This window comes from Neofelis nebulosa, chromosome 10, assembly GCF_028018385.1.
Source record: "Neofelis nebulosa isolate mNeoNeb1 chromosome 10, mNeoNeb1.pri, whole genome shotgun sequence".
Classification (NCBI taxonomy): Eukaryota; Metazoa; Chordata; class Mammalia; order Carnivora; family Felidae; genus Neofelis; species Neofelis nebulosa.
Genome location: NC_080791.1, coordinates 18,754,645 through 18,782,544, shown reverse-complemented (window position 1 = coordinate 18,782,544; position 27,900 = coordinate 18,754,645). Strand labels below are relative to the sequence as shown.

The following is a 27,900-nucleotide window of genomic DNA, read 5'->3' as shown; positions in this document are numbered from 1 at the left end:
GCGGGCTGGTAACGAGCCCATCTCTAAAGCTGCATTTCAATTAGACCCCCGAAGTCATTGTGGAGGAGGGAGGAACTCACCCTGCTTTCATTGAAATGCTTTTCCTTCAAAGCTAGACTCTTCCAAAACAGAAGGACGTGGTCGTTTTCTGTTATGATTTTTAAGGCATCAGGTGCGGACAATGAAACTGAAAATTAAAGATTCAGCAGGATGCGGTTAGTGGCTATGTATTGGAATCGCTGTTCTCTCTGGTCAGAGGGAGATTAAATAACGCCAACTTGAGAGGCTAGGTCAAGGAAGAAACGGAAGCCATGTGTTGCTTAGTACAGAGCCTCACACAAGGTAGACGCTCCCTAAGTGGCATCTCTCTTGTTGCTGTTATAATACCTTTGGCCAAATCTGGATAGCACCTGCTCTAGTGGCCCTCAGAGCCACAGATGGCCGAAAACAAATTGGGTCGGGGAGAAAGGGAGGGGGTGGGATGGACCACGGTTCCAGAGCCTTCCTGGACTTCTGCTCTGGTTGCAGTCTGCTTTCCTGTCTCCCCGGTCCCGCCCCAAGACCTGAGGAGCCTGACTGCTCAGTGAGGGGCCAGGGGCTGTACCCGACAAGAGGGCCCTGGAGTGACACTGGAGTCAGGCCCTGACCCGCTGCTCACACCACCAGCCTAGTGGGGCCTCTGTCGCGGACATCCTGACACCGTCTGCTGCCAGCCAGGGACCTGAGCTCGTGACCTGCTTTCTGAACCAGAGTCTGACGCCTGAGCCAGCTCGGGAGTGGCAGCAAGCCCCCTTTAATACGCTGCCCAATTCTTGGCCTCCCTCCTTGGCCGCAAGAAACCACTGTGATTTCGGCCTAGGTTCCCATCCTCGGCTTTCGGGGCAGAGGCTGTTTCACTTCCTACCTCTTTGGGGGCATTCCTGCCCTGGGCCCCTAAAAATGTCGAAACCAGCTAGGCAGAAGGAGAGCGAAAGCGATGCAGGACACGGAGAACCACAGCCGTCCCCCCGGGCCACCACCCTGTAGCCCAGGCCCTGGAACCCTGCCCTGCCCGCCAGGCGTGGATACCGACACTTCCCGGGCGGTTCCTGAGAGATGTTGTGTTTCTACAGGCTTCCTAGCAGCCCTGGGGGCACCTTGCTGCGCGAGAGGGCTCCTCATCGCTCTCCTGTTTACCTGTGGTGATTTTTATACTGGAATCTTTGCTCATGTTCCCCAGTTGGACAATGACGTGGTACTTTCCTCCAGGTTCCAACTTGTTAAGGGTGTATTCCACGGTACTGTTGCGGGATCTTATTTTGTAGCTTCTATCGCTCTTCCTTATTAGATCTTTAACCGCAATTGCATACAACTAGAACAAGAAAGAGAGACCTTAAGGGTAATCAGAAACTCGGCATTTTTTAACTCTTGGCAATTCGATGGCGGATGACAGGACATAAGCGCATCAGTGGCTGTGACCCAGAGCGACGATGTTTTGAGCCCCACAGTCTGACTCTGCTCTTTGGAAAGCCTTTGGGGGTGGCCAGGTCCAAATCTGGAACAAGTATTTGTTCCCAGAACTGTGCACAGTATTATCAATTCAACCCGAAAAACAAGCCTAGGGAAAGTTACATTTATTGTGGCATCAGCAAATAGGTTGGAACAGGCAAGAAAAGTCCAAATTGAGTGTTCAGAGCATCTCCTCAGCTGTGATAGTTTCGGGATGTTGTCAGAGGAGATAAAAGGACAAAACGCTCTGCTTATTCTCTCCCCCAGAGTGCTTCTTACATATAGGGAGGCAAGAGGAAAAGACAGGGCCATGTGGTAAGTGCAGGAGATTCCATCACCAGGAAGAAGCTGAGAGTCAAGGAAAGCCTTAGCAACAGAGCATCTAAAACCATCCACCCCAGGGGCGCTCAGTGGGTTAAGTGTCTGACTTCGACTCAGGTCAAGATCTCACGGTTTGTGAGTTTGAGCCCCACGTCTGTGCTGACAGCTTGGAGCCTGGAGCGTGCTTCGGATTCTGTGTCTCCCTCTCTGTCCCTCCCCCACCCATGCGCCCCCACTCTCTCTCAAAGGTAAATAAGGGGTGTCTAAGTGGCTCAGTCGGTTGAGCGTCCATCCGACTTTGGCTCAGATCATGATCTCATGGTCCGTGAGTTCGAGCCCCACATTGGCTCTGTGCTGACGAGTCACAGCTGGAGGCTGCTTTGGATTCTGTGTCTCCCCCTCTCTCTGCCCCTCCCCACTTGCGCTCTTTCTCTCTCTCTCAACAATAAACAAACATTAAAAAAATTTTTTTTAAATAAATAAAACATTTTTTAAAAATTAAAAAAATAAATAAATAAAACCACCCACCCCTGGGGTGACGGAGAGGGCAGCCTGGAGCAAAGGAAAACAGAAGCTGTTTTTCAGAATTAATGCCTCTTCTTTTAGACCAGGGGCCAGCAAACTTTTTTGTAAAGGTTCAGATACAAAATACCTTTAGGCTTTGAAGGCCAAATGGGTCTCTACCAGAACTATTCAACTCTGCCACGTGTCACATGAAAGCAGCCACAGGGAAGATGTACACAAACGGTAAGAGTTTGGTTCTAATAAACTGTATTTACAAAAGCAGGCAATGACCTGGATTGGGCCTGCAGGGATTTGTCTGCCAACCCTGCTTCAGAGGATCAGGGGAGGGAAGGGGAGAAGTCAGAGAAGAAAGAGGGACCAACCAATATGGCAGCTGGAAATCCTGGAGAAGCAACGATTAAGAAGAGGCACCTGCAAGGACCCCATCTTTGGCCGGACAGAAACGGGGGGAGAGACCTCCTGCTGAGCTCCCGCCACCAGGGCTGGCTCTCCTGGTCCCATCACAGGACCCCCTCTCCGCTCCCAAACCATGCCAAGAGCACACGCATGGCCGGCCGAATGCCCGGCCCGCTCACCAGGTCCTGGTCAGGAGAATCATACGGGGATTCCCACTTGATGACAGCCGAGGTTTTGCCGGTGCGAACCACATGCAGGTGACGAGGTGGGAGCCTGTTGTCTGGGATCATCCTTACCACAACGTAGTCGGAGGACGGCCCTAGGTAGGGCACCACCACCCGGACCTGAAACAAACACCCATGGACGCACGCAGTCCACGCTAAGACTTTTTTTTTTTTTCCCTCCCCCACAAAACAGTGACACACGTACCCAATTACGATTCAATCATTGCAAAAGAAGACACAGAATGTAAAAGAACTCCCCACCCATCCCAGATCTCTAATCCATTTTCCCAGAAGTATCGCTGGAAATGGTCTTAGGTGCTTCCTTCCCGGTGTCCCGTGCACACGTTAAGCGCAGATCTACACACGTGTGCCTCCTACACATGCGTGCCTACGTGCGTGTGCGTCTAGGTAGCCTCTTCTTAATTTTTTTATACAAATGAGAAAATACTACACGGCTCGTTAGGCTCTTCGCTTCTTGCCATTAATAACAGAACCCAGAGATGTCTCCCCCTCGGTACGGGGCTCTCTGTCTTTTGAAGGGTTGCCCTGTAGTTCATTGCAAGGATCAGCCACACTCTTCTTAACCAGCCTTGGCAGCCACGCGTTTCAAACCTTCTGCTGTCACCAGCAAGGGCGCACCAGACACCTTTCTCCAGAGATCTTGGCACACACGTGCAGACAGGTACGTGGGCTAAGTTCCTAGAAGTGGAGTCGGACAAAGCGGGGTGTGTCTGTTCCTGTTGTGACCCATCTGCCAAGTTCGCGATCCCCCACCAGGGAACGGCGGTGGGTTAAGGGACCATTCGTTCTGTTTTTCAAGCAGGAACTTGATGCTGCCACAGAAGAGGAACTACCCTCTCCTCACACACTCACATCCTGGAGTCCCGCGTCCAGCTCCCCAGGTCTCGGTCTGGGCGAGGCGCCCAGGATCTAAGCCATCCTTAAAGAACAGAAAGTCCTCTGGACCCCCTGGTACGGGAACCTTACCAGAAACAAATACTGCTCATCCCTCCTGACAATGACGGTTTTGTTGTGGAGTGAAGTAGTCAAGCTCTTCGGACTGCGATACAGGTCAAGGAAGGATGTAGCGTAGAAAATGCCATAAACCTGGTCAAGAGGATGGAAGAGGACATCAGCTCGGTGGCCAGTGACTTCATTCTCTTGAAATCCCTAGTTTATGCCCTGCTGCAGGGGAGCTTAGGAGAGAAAAGTCTTCATGTAGCATGTATTGCATCGGCATTTACAGAGAAGGCGCCCTGGGGCTGGCAGCGAACCCACGGCCACCCAGATGAACACGGCGGGTGCTCTCTGTCCTCCAAGAGCTCGGTTTTTTTTTGTTTTTTGTTTTTTTTTTTTGAGGAAGGAGGAGCAGAGAAGAAAAACAGACACGATTATAAATGACAAGCTGCCAGTACAGAACAGGGGATGCTACAGGGAGCGACTGCGCGAGGAGCCGCGGAGAAGGGGGCAGTGGGTCCCAGAGAGCAGGGGGCATGCTACCTGAAAAGCAGGGATGGAAGAGGGGAGCTGAGCGGAAGTGCTGATTGGGGAGGAAGCGAGTGCATTTGTAGGGGGAGGTGAGGAGGGAAGGCAGCAGGGCGGACATGGGGCGCTGCCCAGAACACACCCATTCTTTGTCTCCCCCTTAGGAGAGACCTGGTTCTTAGTGAGAATTGCCACCTGGAAGAAAATCTGCACTTCCCACCTCCCCGGAAGCTGGGAGGCCAGGTGACAAAGTTCTGGCCAATGAACTTTAAGCAGAGATGTCACGTGGGGCCTGAGTGACAGGCTCATTAACATAGGGGGAGGAGCCCTTCTTTCAGCTCTCCTCCCGCCTGGAACACAGATGATGGTGTGGCTCCAGCCCTCCAGGACCTTGAGGTGACCTTGAAAATGGATGCCACGGGCAGCCTGGGTCCCGGATCAAACCGTGCTGCTCCTGTACAAACCCAGGCTCACCGAAGGACTCCACCTTCCCTGTAAAAGCCACTGTCACTTTCAGGCCTGTGATATGCAGCCACTCTGAACCCCGGCTGAGGTGGGTGGAAAACTGGGAGTTTAAAGCAGGGACGGGGGATTTGATGGGCTTGGGGTAGGGGATGGCCTCTGTGGGGGGTTATAATGGGGAAGGGGCAGTAAAGTGCCGAGGAAGCTTTCTTTGTCAGGCAGCATGAAAGCACGCATGGGCAGGTAAGATGGGGGCTTGAAGAGAGCTGTACAAGTCTGGAGAGGAGGTGGGGCCGGAGGGCACGGCCCAGGGACGTGCGCGGGGACTTCCGAGGCCCAGAGAGCTGTGCATTTTCTCGAAGCTGCTCAGCAGCCAGGGCCAGAGAGGGGAAAGCATACAGGGAAGGGGAAGGGAAGCCCCAAGGGGGTGATACACTGGTAGGAGGTGAGGAAAGAAAGAATTGGGGGACTCCAGGGAGTCAGAAGCAAAGCAAATGGAGCAGAACAAGAAAAGGAAGGTGCTCAAAGCATAAGACGGGAATGGGGGTGGGGACCTCCAGCCTCAGAAGCAGGCCTGGTTTCCACAGGACAGGCCCGTGGCTGCTGGGGATGGGGCGGCGTGGGGCGGCTCCGGCCAGGGGCCAAGAGAGGGCTCCGAGAGCCAAGGAGGCCAGGGTGCAAGAAGGGCCCCAGAGATGGACAGCAGCTGTGCAGTTCCCACGGTGGAGAGGGCAACCGTGGGTGACGAACTCGCGTCCTCAGTGGACTGAAGTCGGGAAGAAGCGGAGAGCTTCCGACAGGTGGTTTCACTGGCCTTCTCGCCCTCGGAAAGCTACGCGGAGCAAGGACGAGGCAGAGCAAGGCTACTTCTCGGAGTCCACGTGTAATCAGAGACCCTGAGGTCAAGTAACGACTCAAGGTGCCATACACTAGGCCCCGCGCTGCGAACACGCTTGGGTGCGGCAAGGTGGCCGTGGCCTCGGCTGGGTACGCAAGCGAGAAAGGCCCTTTGTGCAGAGAGTCTACTTCGAGGGAAAGGGGGGTCCCGGGCGTGGCTCTGGGCGTCTCATCTCTGCCCCCGCCTCAGAATCGGGCTCTGGAGCGACAAAAGAGCAGAAGCTGTCACACGAGCCAGACCTGAGCTTGCTTTACAGCTTCAATTCTGGCGAGCCTCCTCACCCCTCTGGGCCTCAGTTTCCTCACTGGTAAACTGAGAACACTGACCCCAGGGAGCTGAGGAAAGGATCAAGTGGGAGAAGGAAAAAGGGTTCTCGGGGTGTCTTACTTCCCCTTTCTTCAAGGCCGACCTTACAATTACGTGCAAACCTTGGTTCATTCCCCATCGCTCAGTCCCGCTCCAGATGCACACTGGAGATGCCCTCAGAGGACAAGACACAGGCTTCCATGCTCACCAGTCACGGTGAGGACTAAGTCTCGCCTACAGATTTAGTTCTATGGGCTTCTCCCTTTTGCAAACTCAGAAACCCTTCAAGGAGCTCACAGACTAGTTAGGGAGATAAATAATGCACGGAAAATGTCAACGAGGATAAAGCGGTATCTAATGAGACAGGTCTCTGAATGGCACCAACTATACATTTCTCCGGAATTCATACGGGAAAAGCATCAAGTAGAAGACAGTGGGATTGGACTGCAGACCAGAAGGACAGAAGGACAGAAGGACTCCAGGAGGAGAAAGAGCATAAGCCAAGGTACAGACGCAGGAGGGGGTGAAAATGTGCCAAGAACCTTGGGAAGACCCACCTAAAAGCAAAGGGGAGGTATGGGGATTGAAAGCCACATTCAAAAAGGAAGCACAAATCTGATCATAGTGAGTTAAAATGCATACATAATGATAAAAAAAAAAAAAAAAAGACCTATGTAACGTGCAGCAGGGACACTGGGATGAAGGGGGAGGGGGGAGGCACATGTGGGAGGAGCAGCCCCGGGCGCCGGGGCGCGGCGGGGGGGGGGGGGGGGGGGGTCACATAGGTGGGGAGGAGTTGGAGGGTCTTGTTAGTGCTGCTAACGTGTCACCACGCCCATGAGCCAAGGTGGGTCCCCCATGACAGGAACATGACCCCCTCTTGAAACTCACAGTCTATTCAACAGGAAAGAGCATGCACATTTTCTCTCGGATGCCAGGCGAAGGTGTGGAAAGGGATGCTGGGGCTGGGACGGCAGGTGCCTCTAGAAGGTAATCCAGAACTGACCAAGAGAGCGGTCTGTGTTTGGGTGAGAAACGAGGAAGTGGTAACAGAGGAGAAAGCCCTCGGGCTGCTGCCTAGCCTCGCATACTGACTCTGCAAAGGTCACCCTGGCTGACTTACCACATTCCTGGGGCCAGTCCAGGTGCATTCCACTGCAGTCTGATTGACGGCCTTGGCTTTGAGGCTAGGAGCAGGTGGGCGGACTCCTTTGGTCATGACATGCTCGAACGCCAGAGGGCTATCCCCTAAATCAGTCTTGGCCCAGGCAGAAATCTCATAAGATGTATGAGCGGTCAGATTGGTAACTGAAAACAGGGACAAGAAGACGTCAGGAGGGAGCTGGAGGTATCAGTCAAGAATCTGTGTCTTGACAAACCAAGAAAGAGACGCTTGACTACAGAGAACATACCGACATCCCCAGAGGGGAGGTAGGGGGATGCTGGGTCAAACAGGTGACGGGGATTAAGAGCACACTTATTGTCGTAAGCACTGCGTAACGCACAGAAGTGCTGAATCACCATATTGTACGCCTGAAACTAATATAACACTGGATGTTAATGATACTGGAATTAAAATTAAAAATTTCATCAAAAAAAAAAAAAAAAAAAGAATTTGTTACTTGCTATACAACAACCTATTTTTTAAGCGTTTTTAAAAAAATCTCTACCCAGTGTGGGGCTCAAACTCATGACCCTGAGATCAAGAGTCATATGCTGTTCCGACTGAGCCAGCCAGGGGCCCCGATAACCTATTTTTTTAAGGCAATCTCTCGGTTTAAGTGAGTCCCACATGCTGTAGGATTTTCATCGTTTTGCAAGTTCATCCCAGCGTTAGTTACTGATGACTCCTACAAATAACACACTTGCACGGGCGCTAGGTAGTTTCTTTAAAGCTGACAATCCGAGGGGCGCCTGGGTGGCTCAGTTGGTTGAGCGTCTGACTTCAGCCCAGGTCATGATCTCGTGGTTGGTGGGTTTGGGCCCCACAACGGGCCCTGTGCTGACAGCGTGGAGACTGGAGCCTGCTTCAGATTCTGTCTCCCTCTCTCTCCGCCCCTCCCCTGCTCATGCGCTCTCTCTCAAAAATAGACATTTAAAGAAATTTTTTTAAAAAGTTGTTTCCGAAAATATTTAATGAGACTAGAAAATTCCTACAACTTTACGTTAAGTGGAAAGGGCAGGATATAAAACTACAGCTGCCCCTTGAACAACACAGGTTTGATCCTGCATGAGCCCACCTGTACATGGGTTTTTTATTTTTATTTTTTAAAATATTTTTATTTATTTTTGAGAGAGAGAGACAGAGGCAGAGACAGAGCATGAGTGCGGGGAGGGACCGAGAGAGAGGGAGACAGAATCCGAAGCAGGCTCCAGGCTCTGAGCTGTCACCCAGAGCCCGACGCGGGGCTCGAACTCACGAACCGTGAGATCATGACCTGAGCCGAAGTCGGACGCTTAACCGACTGAGCCATCCAGGTGCCCCTGTACATGGGTTTTTTATAATCTGGTACTATAAATGTATGTTGGCTCTTCCCTATGATTTTCTTAAGAACACTTTTTTTCTAGCTTACTTTACTGTAGGAACACAGTATATAACAGAAAACGACATACAAAATGTGTTAATTCACTGTTTATGTTATTGGCAAGACTCCTGGTCGACAGCAGGCTGTTAGTAGTTAAGTTTTAGGGGAGTCAAAAGTTATATGCAGATTTTCAACGGGGTCAGTGCCCTCTAACCCCCGACTGTTCAGGGTCAACTATATTCAAACGAAGTCCATTTCCTTGTTTGTAAGACAGAAAAGAACAACTACATTTACAGCAGCTACTATTCCAAGGATTCAAAAATAAAACGCTTAAAAAAAAAAAAACGTTCGGCAGGGTGCCTCACATCTAGCTAGCCCTAATATATTTCAGGCAAGACGATTACTGTTTCTGATTCTGCCAATTTCTATCGGTGCGACACTGAGACAATGAGATCATAGCCTCAGAAATCAGAAAGCTGCAGGTTCTAAAGCTGCCACCTTCCGAGGGAACGACTTTATCTCTGAACCTTGGGTTCTCACCCATGAAACGAGCATACCCCATAGATTTACTACTGGGGTTGTATAAAATGCCTAGGTTACAAAGAACGCCTAGGTAAATGCCTGTGCACAGTAGGTGCACACATATAAGAGGGACTGGGGTACCTCCTTCCCTCCTCCCTTAGCTCAGGTCGCTTGTCCATCCATTCAACAAACGTGCACTGAATACCAACTATGCACCACGCCCTGTGGACCTCGCATTAGCAAAGCAGGAGTGAACCACGCCAGAGAAGAGGTGCAGGTAACTCACTCCCAGAACTTTCTTTTGGAGCTAAAAAATCATCGGTAGAGGGTTAATCTAGCTTCTTTCCAGTTTTTCCTCTTTGAAGCCTCCAACTTCCATTAAGAGCCAACAGAAGAGCCACCAAGCTAGAGAAGGAGGCTGACGAGCCAAGCGGACCACCTCCCCACCGCCCCCGAAGCAGGGGTCATTTACAGTCTCTTCACTCTGCCCACCCAGAACAGCAGGCAGGGGAGAGCCTCCCTTTCCAGGCGGCCCCCACACAAACTCTGCCACCAGGAAATATCCATCTCCTTTCTCCTCCCTGCTCACGTGCCAACTAGCTCCAAGGTGTTACCTTTGTGCGACAAGATGTTCCCCCGGAAGTTCAAAGTTATCTTCTCTTGTTTGTGGGTGTCAAATGCCCAGAAGAGGTTCACCACATAGCCATTCACCTGCCGAGAACGAAGAAACAGGTTAGAGGAACAGTACACAGTCAAGGGAGCACAGCAAACGCAAAAGGCACCCCTTGACGATGGCTGCTTTCGGCATCTCCTTTCTTACAGCAGACAGGTTGTTTCTTTTGATCTTTAGGCTGGTTCCAAGTGTGCGATCACTGAATATTTAGTTACCTGGCCCCTAGTTCTAAAACCAGGGGCGCCTGGGTGTCGCAGTCGGTTAAGCATAAGACTTCGACGCAGGTCACGATCTCATGGTTCGTGAGTTCGAGCCCCACGTCGGGCTCTGTGTGCTGACGGCTCGGAGCTTGGAGCTTGCATGGGATTCTGTGTCTCCCTCTCTCTCTTCTCCTGCCCTGCTCACACTCTGTGTGTGTGTGTGTGTGTGTGTGTGTGTGTGTGTGTGTGTCTCTCTCTCTCTCAAAATTAGATAAACATTAAAAAAAAGGAGGGGGGGGGTGGGTGCCTGGGTGGCTGGGTCAGTAGAATGTCCGACTTTGGCTCAGGTCATGATCTCAGGGTTTGTGAGTTCCAGCCCCGCGTCGGGCTCTGTGCTGACAGCTCGGAGCCTGGAGCCTGCTTCGGATTCTGTGTCTCCCTCTTTCTCTGCCCCTCCCCCCACTCATGCTCGGTCTCTCTCAAAAATGAATAAACGTTAAAAAAAAAATTTAAAGGGGCGCCTGGGTGGCTCAGTCGGTTAAGCGTCCAACTTCGGCTCAGGTCGCGATCTCGCGATCCATGGGTTCCAGGCCCGCGTCGGGCTCTGTGCTGACGGCTCGGAGCCTGGAGCCTGCTTCAGATTCTGTGTCTCCCTCTCTCTCTGCCTCTCCCTGGCTCGGGCTCTGTCTCTCTCTCTCTCTCTCAAAAATGAATAAACATTTTTTAAAAAAATCCAAAAAAAAAAAAAAATTTAAAAACAAACAGTAGACTATGTAGAATATAAAATATGGGCTTGATGAAATCAAAAACACTGTAGCAGAATAAAAGGACAAGAGCCAAAGGCAGAAAGAGGAAAAACTTTAAAGATAATTACATTATGGTAATTAAGGATAAATCTCAGCTCGGGCGATCCTTGCAGTCAAGGCCAAGAGGTCGCTACAAAAGGGGCTCCCTTTGAGCTCTTCTTGTCTAACAGGAGCAAACCTATCCATGTATCAGGAAAGCCTACCTTTTCGAAGTCCTGAGCTCATAAAGGAATTTGATCTAAAGACCTTTAAATATGGGACACCAGCCAAAAAACGCGTGCAAGACCAAAAACTGTGATACAGACAGGATTTACATAAAGGCCATTTCTTACACCAACGGTCTCTGAAGCCAAGGGCATGTGCCCCCAAACTGCAGTCCCGTAAATGGCACAAGGGGCTCTGAAGGCTGTTTGTCCCACCACCGCTCCACGGACAGGGAGGGAAACGAGGCAAAACAGACAAGAACGCTACGGAAGGTGGACCTCAGCTTGGAAAACCACAGGCAGGCAGAGAACCCCGGTGGAGCCGGCTTTGCAGACAGGCCTCGCAGAGCGGACGGGGGCGCTGGAAGGGGAGGGGCCGCGGTGGCTACAAGGGGGCATGTTTCTAAGGCACCCGACTCTCTCTTCCCCTGTGGGAACCTCTGCATTAGTGCTTAGCACCAGGAAATCCAATAAGGCTGAAAATTACAGGGCATACATATTCTGTTAACACCAACTCTTTATTTGCATTGTAGCTGTGAACCATTTAATTATACGGTTTAAAAAAAAAAAAAAAAAAAGGAAAAAAAGGCACCGGGCTGAGGCAGAACAATTACGTGCAAAGACTCACGTTGTTCTTCGTCGGGGGAAGGAACCGACCTGGCTGTGGTATTTTGGGTTTACTGGATCAAATCCCTCGCTTTTCTTCATCTCATTTGGCCCATGTGGCACCAGCTCCATACAAAGGAGAGCCCCACCCGCCGCTGTTTGGAAATTCCAACGTTACCTTGACGTCACTATCCATGGTCAGGGTGAAGCTTAGAGCATTCTCACTGTAGCTGTCAATGCGGATATCTGGTGGTGGGATCACTGAAAACAAAAAGGAATTCAAAAAGAGAAAGCACGTGACGAAAAGTGAGGAAGGCAGGGCCGCACAGTTCTCAACTCAACAGACAAAGCGATCTTTTTAGTTGGGGAAGAAAGGGCATTTCTTGGGCTGCTTTCACTCGTCTCTTTTACCGCTGTCGTCCTGCAGCTGAGGTTGGGTCCACAGTTGCCCGGCGAACACGTAACCCTCTCGGCTCAGCCCGCTCTCCTGGCAATCAGGTGGAGCAGAAAAGTTCCACTGTGTAAATGCCCCCAAACAGCCCAGCGGCGGCCTGGTTCTGAAACTTGCGGGGATCACAGAAAGCTCCACATTTATTGGCACTGAGGAGGTCTCAGCGGCCTCTTCAAAAGTTGAGAGAGAGCAGGCCAGATCGTAAGGCAGAAGTTGTAAATGCACGTGTGGCAAGATGCAAACCACGTGGCCTCTGGAGTCTGGCAAACCCGAGTTCAAGTTCCCGTTTTAGACACTTAACGACTGTGTAACTGGAGGCAACTTACTTCCCTTCATACTAATGTTAACTCAACCAATGTGCCTTTTCTTTCCGTGTCCAGTAAAGTCCCGCCTCGGACAGAGGAAGGAACTAGTAAGTCACTGGCCTTCTCAAAAAGGCCAGAGCCCAAGCTGACAACGGGGGGCAGGGAGGGGTGTGTGTGAAAAGAAAGTGGCAGAGGGAAAAGAGCCCTCTCAGTGCAAGTGATGAGCAGGGCGCTTGACGTTCAGAAGGCCCGTCCACAAGATGGCGGATGGTGCTCTGCCAGCCATAATCCAAAGGGCTTAGTGGGATAACTATTATCAGAAGACAGTATTTAAAAAAATTTTTTTTTTAACGTTTATTTATTTTTCGGGACAGAGAGAGACAGAGCATGAACGGGGGAGGGGCAGAGAGAGAGGAAGACACAGAATCGGAAGCAGGCTCCGGGCTCTGAGCCGTCAGCCCAGAGCCCGACACGGGGCTCGAACTCGCGGACCGTGAGATCGTGACCTGAGCCGAAGTCGGACGCCCAACCGACTGAGCCACCCAGGCGCCCCCAGAAGACAGTATTTAAATGACAACTTGTATACTTGACTTTTTAGCACATGCGCCTCTGATACAGGCAAGGCAAGAGACACCTGAAGGAGAGGATAAGATTTGGTGGTAAAAGAGACGTACCAAAATCTGGAGGAGTCCCTCCAGATGATCAACCATGCAATGAGAGTCAGCATGAGGAAGAAAAAAGGATAGCAAGGCAGGAAGAAGAAAAGATAGGAGTTTCAGGCCGCCGACTCAGAGCAAAATAGTGTGGCTGCTGCTGTAAAGTCAACCTGAATTATAGTCGTGGTCGCTGGGGATAGGTCACAGTCCTTTCCGAAGCCCGGTTTCTTTAAGCTACAAAATGAGCTAGGAATACTTACAGGATCAGTAAGTTTTAAGGGAGATCAATTCATGTAAAAAGGAAGCAAGGTGCTTAGTACACAAGAAGCATACAATGTACTCAATCTCGTGGACTCAATGAGAAACACTGTTGTTATTAACCCACCACATCCCATGACGAACGTGGTGCTTCTGGCTGACGCCACTGCGTCTGTCCTGTGTGTTACATCACGAGGACACAGGATCACGGACCGAACGCAACACACACTTTCTGATTCAGCACAGCGTGACCTCCTGCACGTGCCTGAACCAAAACCTGTTATGAGCTGAGGCTCACCAACAAAATCACACAAAAGACGTGTAAGACACTTTCCAAAGCAGGTGTGATTTGCGCTGAGAGAATTCAAGGCACATGTTTTATTGCTGACCTTCCGGGGTCCCTTCTTTTCGATACGTACGGCCAGCATGCCTTGATGGGTTTTGGAGAGGGAAATGACAACACAGCAAAAACCCTAGGGGAGTGTGAACTCAGTCCATTTTTTTCTAATTACCCAAGAGCACCCTGCTACAGAATGGCTGGCTTCACTAAGTTTGCCTTCCTCTTGCCCTGATCTCAATGAGCCCCAATTTTAAAGGCAACCAGATAGTGACTCTCCATAAACCACAGCCTGTTTCTCACTGGCGCAGGCTCAGGTTAAAGCCCCCCAGTCGTGTCCCATAGGATGCTTCTGTCCAGAAACGAAAGCCGCGAGTGCCAAGGCTAAGATCAGGAAACCGCCGAGGAACATGAGGCTGTAATCCGCCTCCCCCAACTACGCCAGAAGCCTTCATTTTAATCGCTTTAATTCATTCCTTCCTCAATTATTTCATTGGCTCGCCCTCAACACCAGTGACACGAGGGCGGAGGAAACCAAGCCGGGCCCCCCTGCCCTCGCGAGGACACGTGCAAGCGGGACAGGGCAGCGGGAGCATGCGTCTCGGCCCAAGGGGAGCAGAGCAGCCCAGCGGCTAAAGGCACAGGCTTTGGAGCCAGGAGGATCAGGGTCTGCTCCCAGCTCTCTGCGATTTACTGACCGCGTGGGAGGTGACTTCGCTTCTTTCTACTTCCTTATCTGTTCTTACATCCGTGACATGGGCTGATATATGCCGAGCAGCAGGTGCTCCCGAGTACCCGGCTCTTGGCGGGCAGTCAGCTATCACTAGGGTCAACTCTGGTGCTAGGAACTACCACCTACACACGGTTTGTCAGCGCCGCTGGGGAAGACACAAGGGTCAGCCTGGGGATCTTACAAACACCATAAATGGACACGGACAAAATCCTCTGTACCCATGGCGAGAAGGAAGGAGTCCTTTGATTTTGGATATTGTGCATGAGTATAAGAGCTGGGCGCGACGGCCTTCGGAAATCCCTCTTGTACGTCTGCATCCTTAGAGATGCTCGGCTCAGGGGTAGGAGGACATTCAACAGGCACCCGAAGGAACTTTGTAGCTAAGGCAGTATGGAAACACCTGGAAATGTGTGCATGTTGGGCAGAAGGAGGATGCGTGAACATTTCTCATCTACGCTTCTCCGTTTCCCAGTCATACTGGAAGTTATTTCCGAAGGGTTTCTCTCTCCTCTGAATCTGCGAACGCTGGAATCATTTACCTTTGCCTTTGACGGTGGTAATGGATTTAGAATCGCTCCAGTTTCCCACTCCACGGCTAGTCACCGCAGCCACCTTTTCAAATCAGAGTGCGAATTAGAAGATAAAGGCAGTACACCATACAGCGAGGGTCCCAGTGGGCTATGGGGCTGAGACCCCGGCAATGAGGGTGGCAAACATTCTACACAGAGGGATCCGGGACACTCAGAGGCCCCAGCATCTGAAACAAGGGGCTAATAAGAGGAAGCAGGGCAAAGGGGGTCGTGACAGTGCAGACATGACGGCATTCGTGTGGACTGACGGATGTCAAGGGCAGGGGTGGGGGGGGGTGCGTGTGCGCGTGGAGGCGTGGGGCCGTGCAGACACACAAATGAAAAAGGGTAATGGGGAAATGATCAGGGTCATGGAGTCGGTGTGTGCCCGTAAGGGTCCCAACAAACATGTTCTGCACAAAATCTCTCTCTTTTCTGCTAAAGGTATTAATAACGTATTGCTTAAGATCCCTACGATATTGGCTTGTAAATGCCAGTGACCATAGCTCTGTACCACCCTGCAGCCAAGGATCAGCAGAAAGGTGGTAAGCGTAGACGTATGGGAGCTGAAACGCGAGCAGAAAATCGGGGTGAAAAGCAGGTAAAGCTGCATTTACCATAAATTCTTGGTTATCTGAGGGAAGTCTGATTTCAAGTTCTCTGTGGCACTGATTTAAGAGACTGAAAAAAATGATGCCTCCCCCCGCCGCCGCCCCCCCCCCCCCCCCCCCCCCGAGCAAAGGGCTGGGTTTTTAGCAGACTATTCGTAAGTCGTTCATAAAGGCATGCTCTAAGGCCGCCCGAATGGCCGAAACGGGTGCTAACACTCACTCGGACGGTGTACGGAGTGTTAACCAGTAAATTCTTTATTTCCGTGAAGTTACTGGTAGCCCTCTGGGACGCCCACATCCTGGAAGCATTCCTGCTGTATTCCACCTGAAGCGAGAAGAAACAATTATCAGCAGGGTACCCAATGGTCTTTGACATCCTGATACCTGACGAGGAGGCAGGAGGAGAGAGGGAGGTGATATGTAAAATCCTCTAACAGGTGGACCACTATTTACCAGGCTACCCCAAATCAAGTGCTCGGCACACAGAACACCCTGCTGTGCTGGCAGACCCAGAATCTCCTGTTCACACAGTCGCACGTGAAGATGCTTACAATGTACTCTCGAATGAGGCCATGCGTGTGGGCGGGAGGAATCCAGTGGGCCACAATCACGCCTTCCTCTTCCCTGTGGAGCGACAGCTGGAGATTGCGAGGGGCGTCTGGCACTAGAAGAGAGTCAAGGCAGGGTTAAAGCCCATCTGCGTGTCGGGTAAATGGGAGGAACTTCCCTGAGACTGACCACAAAGACCGGAAAGAATCTAGAGCCAGCACTGGCAAGAAGCCACCAGGAAAGGCCGTGAGCTTGGCCTTGGCATCGACAAACCTTTCCTCTCGTCTGGAATGTGAGGTGTGCTGTCCACACGTGAGATCACGGCTTCGTTGGTTGTGATGTAGGTGTGAGGCTCACAAGGGCTGCAGGACAGAATCACCTGCAGGCACTGGGCGTTCAATGCTGAGATCCTAACCGCCAAGCACAGCACCTGCTGCCTCGACTTCTCGTACAACCCTCGTACCACGGGCATGACCACAGAGGAGTAAGACTTTCTAACGGCGCAGAACTTCTGTACCCGAATGAATGGGATCACCCTCAAAGCGGGCTCTTTAACTACTTTCCTTTAATTACACGGGCACTGCCGAGACATTTCTGGATCTTCTCTCTTGTGACTGCCTTCAAGAGCTGGGTGAGACGCCGCCATACATGAAAACCAGCTACGATACCTTCTGGGCAAACTTCATTCTGACTGCAGCGTACTTATCCACGGGGATGAGCCACAAACGTTGAATATTATGGGCCCTCCCATCCCCCCTTACACACCCACACACAGGCGGAAGATACTATGCGCAAACCAGAGGGACAGAGGCCTCAGAAGGAAAATCCCTGCCAGTACCTTGATCTCGGACTCCCAGCCTCTAGAACTGTGAGAAAATAAATTTCTGTCGTGTAAGCCACCCGGTCCACATCACTCTGTTATAGCAGCCCCAGCAAACCGATGCGGTGAGCATTCATCAACAATCGGTGGCTGGCAAGCCCTCCAAGGGCAGGACTGTGTCTCATTCACCCGAAGCTCCTGTGTCTAACCTAACACCTGAGCCATACTAGGTGCTCAGCTAATTATCTGTGGAAAGAAAATCAACGAATGGGGTATTTCAAAGATCGCTCCGGGGCGCCAAGAACTTAGCCAAGATCCTCCTTAGCAGTAGGCTCATCTCCTAGCTGCCCCGCCCTAGTGCTGGAATCAATGGATTCTTCAAGGAGCCCTCCTTGAAGGTCTTCCTTTTTTGAAGAATGGCACAGAAGCCCAAGTCTTACTGACAGGTGCTCTCACTGCTACTGTGGAGTCCTCTCTCCGTCTGGGCCTTCTCAGCTGACAAAGCGTGCAAATACACGCGTGTACAGCAAGATACGCCTAGATATGCCTATCTGAATCTATTTCACATGTCGGCATCTGCACGGACACGAAGACCAGCGTGAGTTCACAGTGATGTCTCCAACCGTAATCTAAATGTCAGCACGGGCACTGGCAAATGAGACGTTCACAAAACCTTGGGAAAGAGGATCACTGGAACACACGCACAGTCACCCAGTGTCAGCCACCGTGAGAGGGGAAGAAGCAGGGAACCCTCTAGGACACGTGAGTTTCGGCAAATTTCTTTACCACTTAGCCTCAATAGTCTTGGCGTGCCTCATGGTTTCACAATGATCTCACAATCCCGAGTACCGGGAAATACCTGGAGACGGAAGGTAGGGACGGGAACAAGATAAGAAATGCAAAGGAGGCAACGGTGGGCACAATCTGAAATTAACTTCTTAGGGTAGAAAAACATTACGTGATGTGATAAGGAGAATACATACATGGTCAACCACTCGGGTGGGACCATAAACTTTCGCCACAAATCTTCTGCATGTGTGAGGCACACGTAATTATGTTCCCACGTTGCCAAGCGTCCTTGAGAAACTCTGAAAACCCCACCTAAGGGCTTGTGCGCTCCATAAAAATTAACTGTGACACTCACATCCTTCCGGCGTCCTCAGAGTCACAAAGTCGTTGGTGTTGTGCACCTTGCTCAGGCACTGCACTTGGACTTTAACCTGATACGTGGTATCTGGCTTCAAGACTTTCAATATCATGCTTGTTTTATTGCTGTGGGTCTCCACAGTCTTCCATATGCCCTCTCCAACCACCCTGGCCAAAAGAATAAAGATACCGTCACGTCAAAGCAGCATGGGGTTGCTGGGATGCCTGCCTCAGCGGGCGGGGAGCCGCGCCGTGCTCGCCACGAGGGTTTACAGCACATCCAGTGGTGGTAAGGACACGGTTTTCTTCTCCCGAGGCAAAGACGGGACCCACCTGTAGTAGACGTTGTAGACGCAAGAAGCGGAGGGCATTTTCTTGGGCCGTATCCAGGTCAAAGTTACATTCCCAGAGAAGTCAGCTGTCCACTGGAGATTCTGTACTTTGTATACAGTTAGTTCATCTAGAGAGATGGAGAAGAAGGGATGGAAAGTGGTATCCTTGGATTCCAAAGGACCCAAGAGGTCCTTTGACTTTTAGGCAGACCTGTCATGATCCACGTTGTCAAGCCACTGTCATCATCTTAAGACATTCCAGAAAAAGAGTTCAAACCTTCCTACACAACCTCTGTCGGGGTCTCCCAAATATCCGGTCATGAAATTTTCATTAGATTTCGCCTCCTTGTCTGCACTGAGGTAAGCTGTTTCTCAACAGAAAATACTGCAGGTCCAGGGACAATGTCATAGCACGATCCATTGCCGCTACAGTAGACTGAATGTTTGTGTCCCCCCCCCCCAAAATTCATATGCTGAAACTCAATCCCCAACATAATGGTACTAAGAAATGGGGCTTTTGGGAGGTGTTCAGGCCATAAGGATGGAGTCCTTGTGAATGAGATTGGTATCCTCATAAAAGCGACCCCAGAGAGCTCCCTCACCCCTTTCCCTGTGAGAGGGCACACAGAAGGCGGCCATCTATGATCCAGGAAATGAGCCCTCACCAGACACGGAATCTGTGGGTGCTCTGATCTTGGGCTTCCCGCCTCCAGAGCTATGAGGAGGAAGTTTCTGTTGCTTATAAGCCATTCGGTCTGCGGTGTTCTGTTACGGCAGCCCAAAAGGACTAGGACGATTTCTAGACACGTTCTACACAGGAGGACTGAGCTCACCCCACCGCAAAGCCTGAGGCTCTGGGAGCAAGGTGCACCCACACGAGGTGGGACGTCCACAGAAAACAAATCCGAGACCAGTGTTTCCCTCACGGGGATGAGTTCAAACTACCACAGAGGCAGGACAAGCCTCACTTGACCGGGTGCTCCAAAACTGGGCAAAAAGCGGTTTCCTCTTCAGACTGAGGAGGCTCCCAAGGGTTCCCGCTGGAGTGGGGGCGGGGAGAGCTGAGGCTGAGCCCAGGGCCCGAGGGGTGGCACTCACCGCTGCAGGCCCTCTCGTCACTCTCGTCTGAGCAGTCCAGGAAGCCGTCACAGCGCTCGGAGAGCACGATGCAGGCCTCGCCGTCCTCACACTTGAACTCCATGCTCATACACGTCAAGGTGCTGTGTGTGGCTGCAACACAGGGGAGGGCTACGTTGTGGTAACGGTTTGTCGTGTTTAGGAAAAGGGATCTGCATTCTCCGAACTAATCAGCTTCTGATTCAAAATATGCCTCTGGGGGCGCCTGGGTGGCTCAGTCGGCTAAGCGTCCGACTTCGGCTCAGGTCATGATCTCACAGTGTGTGGGTTTGAGCCCCGCGTCGGGCTCTGTGCTGACAGCTACGAGCCGGGAGGCTGCTTCGGATTCTGTCTCTCTCTCCATCCCTCCCCTGCTCGCTCCCTCTCTCTCTTTCTTTCTCTCTCAAAAATAAATGAACATTCAAAAAAATTAACAAAAAAATACACCTCCGGGATGAGGAGTGGTAACCCCCCCACAATGGGACCGTGATGCCTCTTTGACGGTAACCGCTGGACCCTGCCTTCAGGAAGAGCAAAAGCTTTGAAGTCAAGTGATCTAGAGTGCATGCAGTCATTTACAAGCTCCACAGCGATTCACCAGAACTGGCTTGAATACTCCTGTTCCAGAACAAGGACAAGTAATCCCGTTTTCTACCTGCAACACCGCATCGACCTCTGACAACCACACCTTGAGACGGAGGTAGAAAGAACGGATAACGTGCTCACGAGAGAACCAGGATGGCAACGGGAATGGATAAGGGATCGACAGAGATGTTGCTAGAGATGAAGAGATCCAGGGGTTGAGGCGGGGTAGAATGTCATAACAACCATCCTCAACCGGCGAATTAAAAATGGCATGTCTCTAGTGTGGAAGTATAGACTGCAATTAGCTACGCTTTTAAAAGAGCTCTCTAGGGGCGCCTGGGTGGCGCAGTCGGTTAAGCGTCCGACTTCAGCCAGGTCACGATCTCGCGGTCCGTGAGTTCGAGCCCCACGTCAGGCTCTGGGCTGACGGCTCGGAGCCTGGAGCCTGTTTCCGATTCTGTGTCTCCCTCTCTCTCTCTGCCCCTCCCCCGTTCATGCTCTGTCTCTCTCTGTCCCAAAAATAAATAAAAAACGTTGAAAAAATAAATAAATAAAAATAAAAGAGCTCTCTACTAGAGGAATTCGCGATGAAAGAAAGGAAATGTGAGGTTTTTACCAACTATAATTCCCCTTCTCCTGGAAAACCACTGTATTATAGAGCTCTGTTATATGCTGAGTAGAAACTGCTTTGCTTTGGGGAAGTTGCAAGGGGGGCTTGGTTACAAATAAAACTGCATTAGAGCATTTAGAAAATGTTTGAGACCCACTCGTATAAGAAACTCAAGATGGAATTCATCCTTCCATCTATCCATCCACCTACCCACCCACCATCCATCTACTCAACATCCATCCATCCACCCACCCGCCCATCTAGACACCCATCTATCCATCTACACACCCACCCATCCACCCCTCCATTTATCCCTCTACCCAACCATCTACCCATCCAGGGAATATTCACAGAGGGCTACCATGAATCAGGCACCGTTCAAGATGCTAAGACTATGGTGATGTGTAAAACAAAGGACCTAACCTCATAGAGCTTACTTTCTATTAAGAGGAACAGCAAACAACTCTGGTATTTTAGACAGTGATTAACAACTACAAAGAAACATAAAGAGAAGAATAATAACAGAACGCTGGGCAGGGGTCATTTCATATAGAACGGTCAGGGAGAAACCCTGTGAAAGGCGTTTTTTTAAGAGACTGCCAAGATCCCCAACACAGAATTACCCCACGTGGAAAAATATAATCAAACAACAGCTTATTAAACATGTCTCAACATTGTTAAAGTGGCAAAATGTAGGTTTTAGAAACTGAGAATCTAGTTGTTATTAATCTGTGAAGATTCCTAAACTGATAACAAATGATTAACAAGCACTTAGAACAGAATGCAGTGGCCTTCAGGGACCAGCTTTTCTGAGAAGAATCATGCCATACTAATCTCATTTCCTTTTTTTTTAAGCTTATTTATTTTGAGAGAGAGAGAGCGAGCATGAGCAGAGGAGGGGCAGAGACAGAGGGAAAGAGAGAATCTCAAGCAGGTCCTGTAACACCAGCCCAGAGCCTTGATGCCGGGCTCCAACCCACGAACCATGAGATCATGACCTGAGCTGAAACCAACCATCTCAGATGCTTAACTGACTGAGCCACCCAGGCACTCCTCCTTTCCTTTTTTGATAGGGTTCTCGGATGAATGGATTGGGGAGAATTGGAGACGAAGCACATTTTTATTTTAAGGCTCTTAACTAGGCAACATCCTTATGAATAAGGCCAATTTGGAACAGGTTAAATAAACTTATTTAAAGAATACCAACGAGGGGATGCCTGGGTGGCTCAGTTGGTTGAGTGTCCAACTCTTGATTTTGGCTCAGGTCACGAGCTCACCATTCATGGGATTGAGGCCTGTGCTGGGCTCTGTGCTGCCAGCGCAGAGCCTGCTCGAAATTCTCTTTCTCCCTTTCTCTCAACCCTTCCAACCCCCTCCCTGACTTGCGTCAGCACTCTCTTTCTCTCAAAATAAATAAATAAACTTAAAAAGAAAAAAAAAAAGAATACCAATCAATGAGTTAATCTCACCCAGGAGGAAGGTCCTACTGCACTTCTCTGTTGATTATTTTCAATGTTCATCTTACCGTGTGGCTGTTTCATTTGGGCCGAAACGTTCCTGCTATCATTTGGGGGAGTGTGGGATTAATCTGCCCTGTTCTTTTCATGTCCCAAAGGCCCATCTGCATTTTACACTATTCCCTATTTAGCGTCTCCCTCTGAGACTACTCACGGCAGTTGGCCTCATCCTGGCCGTCCTGGCAATCCTGGTGGCCATCACAGCGCTTCCAGTTGGGGATACACTTCTTTGGCTGGCGGCACTCGAATTCAAATCGGTCACAGCGCCCACGCTGAGTGGGAGTAGAGGCAGCAGTGACATTTGCTGGAAGAAGAGGTTGGTTTTTTTTTTTTTTTAAATTCACTTTTCAGTACTGAGGGACCCGGTCAGCAAGAGCAACCAACTCGACGTGTTAGGAAATTTAGGAAATGACAGTGCTTTGGGAATTACGATGGGGGCCTGGAGACAAAGGTGAGCTCTGGATATGGAAGGCAGATCAACCAGACGTGGGCATCTAACTTTGGAAGGTGGATGTAGACAGAGAGTGGTAAGTGACTCAAGAGACCAGATGAGGCATACCTGAACTGGGAGAGAAGAGGGAGAAAGACAGTAAGGGAACAGACTAAAGATTCCCAAGTCCCCTGCTCCTATTAACCCCATGAGACAATCACCCCGTACGTCACTCCCACAGAAGACTGGAGGATTGTAATGTGCAGGGTAAAAAGGGCTGGTTAGGCCTAGCTAAGAGCAAGAATGCTGTACTGAAGAAAGGGGTTAAACTCACAGATTGCTGAATGCGAGGACCCTGGTCCCCTTCCTCATAAACCGTGGCAGTGACACCTTTATTCTCTAGGCAGTAGATTACTGTAAAAACTCTTCTCTAGGGCAACTGACCAGCCTCGGGGACAAACCCTCAAGTAACCCCAACTCTTGTTGGGGATCAGGAGTTCCCCAACAAACAGCCCAAGCATGAAACTCAAAGCCGTGGGGAGTCTCTTGACAGTGTTTTCATCCCCAGCCTTAAACACAAGCAAACACCCCAAGATTATGTGGGCAAAACCTTTGACATGAAAGACAGAAACCAGTGTGGACCCTCTTCCCTTCTAATAAAGAAAATCTGGAGGAAACAGAGATTTTGTAAGAAGAAAACTTCAAAAAATAAATATCCTTAATATGCTCAGAATGAAAGAATATAGATTTCTGCATGAAAGAAGACAAGATGCCATGAAAAAGGAACAGTACTAGAAATTTTAAATCTCTTAAAATTAAAAACCATGGTAACTGACATGGAAGACTCAGTAGTAGAGCTGAAAGATAGGGTGAGTCTTCCAGAAAACAGAAAAAGAGAGAGACAGAGACAGAGAGAGATAAAGAAATTTAAAAAAATAGAAAAAGAGGACCACGTCAGTAGATCTAATGCATGAATGACACGAGTTCCCGGAAGAGAAAACAGAAAGGAAAATACCATTAATGGAATATTTCAAGGAAAACTCTCCAAACTCAAATACATAAATTTGAAGAATAAAGGAGCCTATCAGCGTCCATCCACCACTCTGGATGGAAAGGAACCTGCATCAAAGCACATCGTTGTGAGATTTCAAGACACTGGAGCCAAAGGGAATACCTTACAAGCTTCCAGAGAGTTAAAAAATGAACAAACAAACAAACATGCAACATGTAAAAGATCAAAATCAAAATGACTTTGAATTTCCCAAGAGCGGTTCAACGGCAGGGGAGCCAAATTCTTAAGGAGAATTACTGACAACATAACATTCCAAGCCCGGACCAACAATCATCCACCACATCTGAAGACAGAAGAAAAACACTGTTAGATAAGTAAGACCTCAATGATACCTCCCACGTTCCCTTTCTTGAGAACGTTCTGGAAAATGTGCTCTACCAAAAAGTGGGCTTGAACGGGAAAGGTTCAAGAAATCTAGGATACAGAAAATAGAAGCTCCAACATGAGAGAAGTAAAACAAGTCCTTAGGATGGAGAAAACATGTCCCACAAGGCACCTGTGGCCCAGGCATCGACAGCAACAGGCACAACAAATCCAAGCAGCACACTCAGGGGACATACACGTTGAAGGCTATCCTCTCTGTGTCCTCGGCCACTGTGTCACCACATGCATCTGGCAAAACTACCAGAGGGTGTACTCCAACAACACAAGGGAGTAAACCGAGAAAAGCAAAACACGAGACCCAGGAAGCAGCGAATCTAAACCAGGAGAAAGGCAAAGAGAATCCCAGGGAGGGCAGTGAAGGCCCAGGGGAGGGGCACGCAGGGGGCCTGGAGACCCCTGGGCCCAGAGAGGGAGATCTAGGCCATTAGAAGGAAAATCGCCCAGAGAAACCCTGGGGCTGAGAAATCACTGATACGGTGACCTTGGGGAGAGTTACCCTCAGAGGTCGTGAAGAGAGAGAGAGCGTTAGCAAACATCACACGATAACCTGAGCTAACAAACACAACAACAAAAACCAGTTACTAACTCTGGGATATTGGGCTCATTCCATGGTTTTAACTGGGTTTTCAAAGGGGCCTCTCCTACCCCCAGAACCACTCTGCGAAAACAGGGTGCATGAGGAAAAGCAGTAAAATATGAGGCTAGAAAGCCAGGCCAAGGCACATCACAGCACTACTGCCTGGACAGTGAGGGGGCCGCTAGAAGGTTCCAAACTGGGGACGACAAGATCATGCATCAATATACGGCCTCTCGGAAGGTACACCGAAAACGGGAGAGACACAAGATCCTGAGACCGGTTAGGAGACCCGCAATAAAGAAACCAGATCTGAGAGCTGGAGACAACCTGAATTAAATTTGCACTGATGACGTACATGCAAAAGAAATCACAGAAGTTGAATGGAAAATCCAAATAGGAATCTGCTCACTGGATTAAGCAGAATTTGCTAGAGTCTGTTAATGCCCTGCTCAGAGTTCCGATAACCAAAAGACAATTGTGAGAGAAGGAGAATCGAGCCACTCACTAACCAGATAGCTGGGTCTTGGGGGCCAAGGACAGAGATTTAAAAAATATCTTTTTTTTTTTTTTTTTTTTTTTTTTTACAATTTGTTTTGAGAAACGTTTTTGGGACACTAACTATTTGCCTATTCCTGTAATAGGCAAAGTGGGGATTCCAAGCGGCATGCAGCACGATCCCCAAAAATACAAGGTCCACAGAATCGCTTGGGGAGGAAAGATTCCCACACGTGAAATGACCAGGAAGCAGCACATGACAGATCATAGTGAGGGATCAAAAGGACAATGGGTAAACGTGAGACTGGAAAAGAGGTCAATATCAACTATGTCAATTACAGGACTCGGTGAAAGCCCCATGGTGGTGGCCTTGTGACGGAAAATGATGGTGTACTTGTTCCAAGAATCTCAAACTTTAGTGAACCTACAGGTCACATGGGGAGCTCCTGAGCTCCACACAGAAATCCTAATTCTGTATTTTTTACAAACACCCCAAGTGCGGGGCGCCTGGGTGGCTCAGTAGGTTGGGTGTCTGACTTCAGCTCAGGTCATGCTCTCACACCTCGTGAGTTTGAGCCCCGCGTTGGGCTCTGTGCTGACAGCTCAGAGCCTGGAGCCTGCTTCGGGTTCTGTGTCTCCCTCTCTCTCTGTCTCTCCCCTGCCCATGCTCTGTCTCTCTCTATCTCTTAAAATTCAATAAATATTTTAAAAAATTGAAAAATATATTAAAAAAAAAAACACCCCAAGTGATTCCCTTACAGGCGGTCTTTGTTCCATACTTTCTTTGATAAATACGGAGGGCGTATCAAGGTCTCTTTTAGCTGCAAAATCCATGCCTCCCTTTGCCGTGATGGATGGTGGGTTTCATGGGGGGTGGGGGGGAGTAGGAGGAGGACAAGGTCAAGGAGGACAGAGGTCTCTGGTGAGGCAGAAACCCTGCTGAAACAATATCAGCAGAGAAGAAGCAGGTCTTTCCAGAGAGGATGAGAAGGAGGAACCCAGCTTGGCAGAGGTGCGAAGCAATGGCAGGCAAGGAAGGGCCTTGAAAATAAGACTCAAGGACAATAAATTTCATATATTGAAAAATAAAAAAAAAATTTAAAAAATACAAAAATTTTAAAAAAAAGAAAGAAAATAAGACTCAAGGGTTGGGATCTATCTTCGGGACAAGAGGAAACCACTGATGATGTTAAACAGTGAAGCAATGGGACGGATGAGTCTTAAAGGAGGAAAATGAGTGTTGACCTAGGAGTTTGCTAGGAAAAGGATTTGCGAAGCATGGCGGACAACTGTCTATTTTCTCATTATAAACTGAATTTGCAACAGAATCCGGTTGAGGAAAGAACACAGCACCCTTACCTCTGTCCTGCCTGCAGTTAAGGGCATGCACTAGACAGGGGGTCTCAGGGTTTACCCCCGCCTCCAGCAACATAGTTTACTGCCCACACCTTCAGAGGCCTCTCTGCGTTGGGCCACTAGATGGCAGTGCTTACCCTCCTTTAGTAGGAGGGCCTCCAGCTAGTGGGCAGGAAAGTCGGACTCTCCCCCGGAGAGTGTTAACACACACAAATATTTTCCCTAGAATTCCCATTCTAATTTCCTGTGTAGAAGGAAGCAAAGGTGGCCCAACCACAGCCAGGGTGGAAAGCAAGGTGGCTGGCCTCTTCGTGCAGGAAGATCAAAAGGCGGTTATAGGAGATGAGACACTCCAGTCACAAGTTCCACGGGTCTCCCTGCTCTGGAGGTGAGCAGCAGCCTGCCCCCCGAGCACAGGGTCCCAGGAGGCAGGGGAAACCGAGCCTGGCGACGCCGCGCCCAGGGCGTACCCCTGAGGCCCTGCTCCACAGAAGCAGGTGCCACAGGAGAGGGCAGGGCCGGCACTCACCAGGCGAGGGGCAGGCTTCCTCGTCTGAGCCATCTGCACAATCTCGGTACCCATCACATACCCAGCTGTCCATCACGCACGCCCCACTGCTGCAGCGGTAGTAATTGGGCAGACACGTGGAGGGCCCGGGAGTCGGGGAGGGAAGAACGTGTGAATCTGAGCAAAACACAAGCAAGCGAGAAAACCCAGAGTGTTACAGGAAGCCGTGACCTCCAACCGAAATGTGTCCCGCACATTTCTACTGGGGCATCAGAACGGACGGCAATCTTTTCCCTTTGTTGAGGCAGATGCACCTATCCTATTGTGCTTGCTTTGGGCTAATATTCGAACGAGTTTGCTCTTACTCACTCAATAGGGGCTCAGTGCCTTTGCAGGCTGACGGAGGGCAGGTGACTCAGAACGCACAGGGAGGGTGAGAGAGCTCATCCCACGGAGGCTGAACGCTGTTCTGGTGAAAAGTCAACTACAGCACCCCCCTGAGACCCAGTTCCGACGTGAGAACGCCAGAAGGGAAGGTAACGAGCTCGCGTTCCACACCAGTGCTTCTCAGATGTACTGAGGCACACTCGTCACCCGCAGGCCTTGTTAAAATGCAGATTCTGACTCAAAGGCAGCCTGGGGTGGGGTCAGACACTGCATCTCTAACAAGCCCCAAGCAGAAGCGGAGGCCGCATCCTGCAGCAGCCAGGCTGCAGAGCGCTTTCCGCTTTCCGGGGCCTGCAAAATACCTAGAAACCAGAGGAACCAGCCACACTGGTTTTCAAAGTGGGAGAGGACAGAAAAGAACTCAGAGAGTTATTACCCAACCCCCACCCAGATCAC

The 27,900-nt window shown here is 50.2% G+C and overlaps 1 protein-coding gene across 1 annotated transcript in view; it reads right to left on the bottom strand.

Moving 5' to 3' along the window:
- SORL1 (sortilin related receptor 1) overlaps nucleotides 1-27,900 on the bottom strand; it is a 171,627-nt gene that overhangs the window by 10,651 nt on the left and 133,076 nt on the right. The window contains exons 31-45 of the mRNA XM_058687081.1: nucleotides 27,079-27,234; nucleotides 22,390-22,539; nucleotides 19,506-19,637; nucleotides 18,409-18,535; nucleotides 18,074-18,243; nucleotides 16,112-16,224; nucleotides 15,781-15,885; nucleotides 14,920-14,992; nucleotides 11,819-11,901; nucleotides 9,767-9,863; nucleotides 7,229-7,413; nucleotides 3,942-4,061; nucleotides 2,910-3,074; nucleotides 1,177-1,351; nucleotides 81-187 (exon numbers count right to left, since the gene is read on the bottom strand). Of these exons, the coding sequence (XP_058543064.1) occupies nucleotides 81-187; nucleotides 1,177-1,351; nucleotides 2,910-3,074; nucleotides 3,942-4,061; nucleotides 7,229-7,413; nucleotides 9,767-9,863; nucleotides 11,819-11,901; nucleotides 14,920-14,992; nucleotides 15,781-15,885; nucleotides 16,112-16,224; nucleotides 18,074-18,243; nucleotides 18,409-18,535; nucleotides 19,506-19,637; nucleotides 22,390-22,539; nucleotides 27,079-27,234 (1,958 nt within the window). The remainder of the gene's footprint in view (nucleotides 1-80; nucleotides 188-1,176; nucleotides 1,352-2,909; nucleotides 3,075-3,941; nucleotides 4,062-7,228; nucleotides 7,414-9,766; nucleotides 9,864-11,818; nucleotides 11,902-14,919; nucleotides 14,993-15,780; nucleotides 15,886-16,111; nucleotides 16,225-18,073; nucleotides 18,244-18,408; nucleotides 18,536-19,505; nucleotides 19,638-22,389; nucleotides 22,540-27,078; nucleotides 27,235-27,900) is intronic.